The sequence below is a fragment of the Danio aesculapii genome, chromosome 14, assembly GCF_903798145.1.
Source record: "Danio aesculapii chromosome 14, fDanAes4.1, whole genome shotgun sequence".
Taxonomy (NCBI): domain Eukaryota; kingdom Metazoa; phylum Chordata; class Actinopteri; order Cypriniformes; family Danionidae; genus Danio; species Danio aesculapii.
In genome coordinates, this window is record NC_079448.1 from 47,499,100 (window position 1) to 47,506,652 (window position 7,553).

Below are 7,553 nucleotides of genomic sequence, written 5' to 3' on the forward strand. Positions count from 1 at the left end.
AGGTATTTGCGCCCACAGAACTGCCACTCAATGGATATTTTCTCTTTTTCTGACCATTCTCTATAAACCCTATAGATGGTTGTGCGTGAAAATACCCATAGATCAGCAGTTTCTGAAATATGGTCTGGCACCAACAATCATGTCACGTTCAAAGTCACTTAAATAACTTTTCTTCCTCATTCTGATGCTCAGTTTGAACTACAGCAGATCGCCTTGATCATGTCTACATGCATTGAGTTGCTGCCATGTGTTTGGCTGAATAGAAATGTGCGTTAACGAGCAGCTGGACAGATCTAATAAAGTGGCCGAGTGTATGTTCTAAACGCGAATTTGACTGTTTTGGAGCACACAAGATTATAGATATCCTTAAGACTAAGAGACTAAACTGAATCTAAAATGTTTTATTTAAATTTCACGGCACCTTTTAACGATGAAAAAAATATATTTTGGATAATCAGCGCGTCACACACACGTGACATAAATACGCAGCACATACGCTTGTGTTTGTCCCATTAGCCTACTTGAGTTCAGTGAACTCCCAAACCGTTTCTCACGTCTGTCACGTCGGTGGCGTTACACAAACTGAAGCCGCGACTCATAATTAAGCTGTCAGTGACACTCCCGTTAGAAAATAACGCTGAATGTTGTGCTCCTGTCCGACGACCGCTTCATTAATGATCCGAGGGGCTCTGAAAAGGTTCTGAAGGGCTTATATAACGCTTAATATCCTAATATCGTCGCAAGGTCTTTAATTACGAGCGAGCTCTTCTCATTTTTTCACACCTCAGTCTGTCCTCCGCCTTCACACACGCAGACGGTATAAAGGCCGGGTTTCGCGAGCTGAAGGCAGGCATTCGAGACATCCTTCCCCCGCCGGGCTCAGCCTCTTCAGAATCAGGACTCAAGACACACTTACTAAAAATGCCTCCCTACGAGAAATCCATGGAAGTAATGCCTTTCAAGCAAAGGAAGTGCCTGGGTAGGTCATGACTTTACTTTAAATCTTTAAGGAGGCGAACACTGTTGGCAATGTTTATTTTATCACATTAAAAAGCCACATAGTTGTTATATAATGTGAATGTGATATTCAACTTCCTCCTTTGTATTAATATTACACTATTGATATATACACTAATTTGTTTATATTGTTCTTTTTGTTGTCATAATTGCATTGTGTTTCTCTAACATGTATGAAATATTTATAATTGTAAAAAATCCAATGGCCGGTGTCCCAGTGGTTAGCACTGTTGCCTCACAGCAAGAAAGTTGCTGCCTCAAGCCCCGGCTGGGTCAGTTGGCATTTCTGTGTGGAGTTTGCATGTTCTCCCGTGTTGGCGTGGGTTTCCTCCGGGTGCTCCGGTTTCCCCCACAGTCCAAACACATGCACTATAGGGGAATTGAATGAACTAAACTGGCCGTAGTGGATGTGTGTGAATTAGAGTGTATGGATGTTTCCCAGTATTGGGTTTCGCTGCGACTCGAAGGGCATATGCTGTGCAAACCATATGCTGGATAAGTTGTTGGTTCATTCTGCTGTGGCGACCCCTGAATAATAACAGGACTAAGCTGAAGGAAAATGAATGAATGTTATGTTGTTTTGTCAGAAAAACAGTAATAAAGCTCTTCCAGGGGAGCAGAACAGAAAAAGATTTTAATTTTAATGAAAACTAATTTACTTTAAAAAGATCATTCTTTCATCTGCGCATCAGACAAAGACTGTTTAATTGTACAATATGCAGCAACAAAAAAAGTACTAATTACTTTATATTAATTTCAACAACAAACTATTTTGCATTCTGAGTCAAATCTGTTTGTTTTTCCAATGCAGCAACAAGAAAGGATGAAGTGTGCACTATTCGCTCTAAGTTCCCCAACAAATTACCGGTAAGATGCTTTTTTTAATATATCACAACTATTTTTACAAAGATTTCACAATTTTTTAAAATGCATAAATCATGTGTTTTTGTGTTGTAGGTAATAGTGGAGCGATACCTTCGAGAGAAGAAGCTTCCCTTGTTGGACAAATCCAAATTTCTAGTCCCAAATGAGCTGACATTAGGACAGTTCGTCAGTCTGCTCAGGTGTGTAAACTCTCCTTCTCTTTCCATTATAAAAGACCACAGTGTTTGTGTCTTCGATATGCAGCAGAGAATTAGCCATGTTTCCATCCACCTATTTTTATGAATGCAAATATTTAAGCATATAACATGTATTTTTTGCTTATAAACCCTAAAACATTAGTACTGCTAACCAAACTCTGACAGTTTTGTTTTCACAATGCAAACAGTGCTTTATTGACTAATATTTTATATTCTATTTGTGCATGAATCTAATTTGCTTCTTTGTATGAAAACATAAATAATGATTTATTCGTTCATTTTCTGGTAAGACTTTGTTTTGATGGTCCCTATTGCACATTTTGTTGACAAAGTTGCATTGCAACTACATGCCAATTAATTTTCATTTGAGTATTAGTAGACTGTCTGCATAATATCAGCTGATACTGCTCCTTCAACAGACATTTAACTGACTATAAGAAACTTTGCAAGTACATGTCAACTTACACTAACCCTAACCCCAACCTAACAGTCTATTTATAATCTAATTTGCATTAGTTGGCATGTAGGTGCAATTTAACTTAAATTCAACTAAATGCATTAAAGTAACCATCAAAATAAAGTGATACCCATTTTCCTTCGGCTTAGTTACTTTATTCCTCAGGGGTCACCATAGCCGAAATGCACCCCCAAGTTATCCAGCTTATGTTTTACACAGCGGATGCCTTTCCAGCTGCAACCCAGTACTGGGAAACATTCATACACTCTCACATTCACACACATACACTATAGCCAATTTAGATTATCCAAGTGGTGTCTTTGGACTGTAGGGAAAATCAGAGCACCCAGAGGAAACCCACGCCAACACGGGGAGAACATGAAAACTCCACACAAAAATGCCACCTGGCCCAGCCCAGACTTGAACCAGCGACCTTTTTGCTTTGAGGTGGCAGTGCTAACCACTGACCCACTGTACCACGCCTTTAAGTGGTGCTTTATTCACAAATGTTTAATATTCCAGTTTGAATCACACATTTCAGAGCTCGGCGGATGCTTGAATGAACTTTCAGCCACTTTCCAGATGTTATTTTCACCAGTTTTCTGTCTTTCTCTTTCAGAAGTAAGATCGTGCTTGAAGCATCTCAAGCTCTGTACCTGCTGGTCTCAGGAAAGAACATGTCGTGTTTGTCTGCCAGTATGGGAGAAGTTTATTCGCAATTCAGAGATCCCGACGGCTTCCTCTACATGACCTACGCGTCCCAGGACATGTTCGGGTGAAATGAGTGCACAGACCGATACCTCTTCGAGATAACTCACTATTGCTGCTAAATGAAGATGAAAACAGGTTCTCTTCTGACCTCATTTCTGAACAGCTGAGGTTAATGTCGAGGGAAAATCAGTAGATTTGAGGGAGATTGAGGAGTGCTTTATGAACTGACTGTAAAGCTGTTCATTCGGCTCCTGATTCACAGTTTTCACAAGACGTCACATCTTTATAGAAACGCCCACCAGGAGGAGGGCAAAGTAAGGACTTCCTCCATTGGCTGCCAATCAGTCTTACTAGGCTTGTGTTTAGTAGTAAGGCAGTGATTTTAGAGGTGTGTTCACACACTTCAAATCAGAAATTATATATTTAGTCCCAAAAATTTAATTTCTAAATTTCTTATATATATATATATATATATATATATATATATATATATATATATATATATATATATATATATATATATATATATATATATATATATATATATATATATATATATATATATATATTGTTTTCTTTTGTTGAACACAAAGCAATATATTCTGAAGAATATTTTTAAAAAGCAGCCATTGATATTCATAGTAGGGAGTGGAACAACAAAATACAATGCAGGTCAGTGGTTGTTTTCTCCCCAAATTCTTCAGTATATCGTCCTTTATAAGATGACAGATTTGTATTTTTGGGTGAACTATCTCTTTAACATTCATTCATTCATTCATTCATTTTCCTTCGGCTTAGTCTCCATTTCAGAGGATGCCACAGTGGAATGAACTGCCAACTATTTCGGAATATGTTTTACACAGTGGATGCCCTTCCAGCCGCAACCCAATATTAGGAAACACCCTCACACACTCATACTCGTACACTACGAACAATTTAGTTCATCTAAGTCACCTATAGCGCATGTCTTTGGACTGTGAGGGAAACTGGAGCACCCGCAGGAAACCCACGCCAACACAGGGAGAACATACAAACGCCACACAGAACTGGCCCTGGACTCAAACCAGCGACCTTCTTGCTATGAGGAACATAACTTAATAGAAAGCCAACAGTAACTCAAATAACCACTCGTTACAACCGAGGTATGCAACCAATCCAATTGAGCATCGTGTCAATACCACAGCCTACCTGAGTATTGTTGCTGACCATGTCTATCCCTTTATGACCACAATGTACCCATCTTCTGACAGCTACTTCCAGCAAGATAACGCGCCATGTCATCAAGAGTGAATCATCTCAGACTGGTTTCTTGAGCATGACAATGAGTTCACTGTACTCAAATGGCCTCCACAGTCACCAGAGCTCAATCCAATAGAGCACCTTTGGGATGTGGTGGAAGGGGAGATTCGCATCATGAATGTGCAGCTGACAAATCTGCGTGATGCTATCATGTCAATATGGAGCAAAATCTCTAAATATTTCTATTATCTTGTTGAATCTATGCCACGAAGGATTAAGGCAGTCCTGAAGGCAAAAGGGGTTTCCAACCCTGTGCTCGTAAAGTGTACCTAATAAAGTGGCCGGTGAGCGTATATGCTGGGTTTTTAACACAATTGTTTGGTTTAATATGGACAAATTTAACAGTTAAAAAAGGTGATTCTAAACTGAATTGGAAAAATAACCATCCATATTTGACCCAATGTTGGGTTAAAACAATCAAGCATTTTTTTTTACCGTTCATCCACATATATTTAAACAACTACATTTAAGAGCAATCTAAACATTTGCGGCTTAAAACGAAACAGAAACTTGACAATCTGCAGTTTCATCCTGTTTTACCCTGCAAGTCACATGACTGAAAACTACATTCAACTTCAGGACACAAAAAGCAGCTGGGATGTTTTGTCTCTGTGAAAGTGCATCTGTAATCCTAAAACAAACACAGAGGAGACCAACAAACAGAAAAAACTATTTGAGCACCTTCTCTGGAATGACACCACGCACAAACAACACAAAGTCATTATGTACTCAACATCAACTGTGGTTTATCCTCAATAAATCAATTCATTCTTATTTGAATGTGTGATTTTATGTCGAGTGAGTAGTTTGGTTACTGGCGAGGGAGTGTCATTTAAATAAACACACACACAGGGATAGGATGCCAGAAATCTGACTCTGTGCCTTTTCGTCTCGCACCTCTTCTAAAGATGCATCACTCATTTACACATGGCTGTTATTAATCTCTAATAGACGGGTTCAGGTTACTGTGTCAGCGTGAGTCACATGTTGAGGCGCTCATCCAATCTACTTTAAATAATCATATGATATTTAATACTATGGGTTAAAGCTGCACAATATAGCTGCTATAATTATTGTTATCGCAATAATATTCATTTATTTTCCTTCGGCTTAGTTTCTATTTCAGAGGTCGCCAAAGCGGAATGAACCGCCTACTATTCCAGCATCTGTTTTACCGAGCGGATGCCCTTCCATCCGCAACCAAGTACTGGGAAACAACCATACACACTTATTCACACACACTCATAAACTACGGCCAATTTAGTTCATTCAATTCACCTATAGTGCATGTCTTTGGACTGTGGGGGAAACCCAGAGTCAGCGTCCGAATATCTGCTGAGCCTTTCACTCATTCATAGTGTTTTAAAGACTAGAACTGGGTCCGAAACCACCTACTACCCAGTAGGTACTGCATTTGAATTTAAAGGGCACCTAGGTTAGCCCTTTTTTCAGATTTAATATAAGTGTTTTGCGTCTCCAGAATGTGTCTGTAAAGTTTCAGCTCAAAACACCCATCAGATTTTTCATTATACCTTTTGCAAGATTCTATTTTATTCATTTTTGTTTTGTTGTACTGCACCTTTAAGGCTAGTCCTCCCCGCCCACCATTTCTACGTGCCTTTCTGCGTGCCTTAATCTCCTCCCTCAGCTCCGTCAGACAACAGACAGACTTAAAGGAAGCTGTTTTGTTTTTTATGTATTTATTTTAGAAGCGCATTAAAGCTGAGATACAACCTGAACGACGACAATACAACACCTACTATGACAATAATCAGCACTTTTAATAGTTTATTTTACAGACTTATAATATGCTGTTGTTCTATTGGAATTTTCATTCCAAAATGGCCGCCGCGCCATCTAGTGGCTGTTTTATAAATCGCACTAGAGTGTTGCCTCTTGGTGATTCTATGCTCTTTGCTCCCATTCAAGAATTCTCTCGCAGGGCATCATGGGATAGCGCAGCATGCACAGGATGCACACTTCAGAATCTCGCCGGAAGTAGTAAGTCATCCGGGTACTTCTCGCATACTGATTTTCGAATTCTATGAATTCGCACATACTACTCGGCTCGCATACTGATTTTAGCGTACTGTATAGTATGGAAGGATGTGGTTTCTGACGCTGCCTAAATGTTTGCACATTGACAGTTTTTTCTTAATTAGAATTAGTTAAATGTATTAAACTTGTTTATTTTAATATCATTAAATACATAAATGATTTAAAAACATAGCAAATAAAAATACAAATTTTCTAGGAAATATTTTATCGGAACAAATATCGTTATCATAATATTCAACGACAACATTGCAAATCCTTCCAGTTTCATGCAGCCATACTATGTACATTGTGTATGTTGAATGCTTGATTCTGATGGGCTGAAGAACATTCTCAGATCTGCAGTTATTTTCATATTAACAAACAGCTAAAGTAGTTCCATCAAGTTTTTTTTAAAGATTTATTTTTTGCCTTTTTTAGACAGGACAGTAATGAGACAGGGAGCAAAGTTGGAGAGAGAGAGAGGTGTAGGGTTGGGAAATGTTCTCAAGCCGGGATTCAAACTCGGGACACCCTGATATGCTACTGCACCATATGTCGACGTGCTAACCACTTACACTGACAGTTCTGGCAAGTTTTTATTGAGTTCCATATCTCTACACTGAATATTTATCAGTTATATTGACCCTATTCTTTAATCCAGAAGAGCGCCCGTTTTTGCGATTGTTTTAGAACGATTCAATTTAATTCATGTTTATTTATATAGCACTTTTTGCAATGTAGATTGTGTCAAAGCACTGTAGTTCTAGTAAAGTTCAGATTTCAGAGTTGAAGTTCGGTTCAGTTTACTTCAGTTCAGTATGGTTTAAATTTCACTGCTGAAAGTCCAAACACTGAAGAGCAAATCCATCGAAGGGCAGCTCCATGCAGCTTGACGAAGTGAAGGGAAAAAAAGCCTTGAGAGAAACCAGGCTCTGTTAGACACAACCATT

The 7,553-nt window shown here is 38.8% G+C and overlaps 1 protein-coding gene across 1 annotated transcript; it reads left to right on the forward strand.

The window, feature by feature from the left end:
- The first annotated feature begins 594 nt into the window (after window positions 1–594).
- On the forward strand, window positions 595–3,701 carry map1lc3cl (microtubule-associated protein 1 light chain 3 gamma, like). The gene is made up of 4 exons (XM_056472781.1): window positions 595–979; window positions 1,829–1,884; window positions 1,975–2,081; window positions 3,176–3,701. Exons 1-4 carry the CDS (start codon window positions 922–924, stop codon window positions 3,333–3,335), a joined length of 381 nt encoding a protein of 126 aa, XP_056328756.1. The 5' UTR covers window positions 595–921; the 3' UTR covers window positions 3,336–3,701.
- The last annotated feature ends 3,852 nt before the right edge of the window (window positions 3,702–7,553 follow it).

Excerpts from the sequence above, each read along its gene's own strand:
- map1lc3cl (XM_056472781.1), top strand. The coding sequence starts at position 922 with ATGCCTCCCTACGAGAAATCCATGGAAGTAATGCCTTTCAAGCAAAGG. Across the intron at positions 1,885-1,974 it reads AGTTCCCCAACAAATTACCG|GTAATAGTGGAGCGATACCT; the intron begins GTAAGATGCTTT and ends TTTGTGTTGTAG. Across the intron at positions 2,082-3,175 it reads CAGTTCGTCAGTCTGCTCAG|AAGTAAGATCGTGCTTGAAG; the intron begins GTGTGTAAACTC and ends TTTCTCTTTCAG.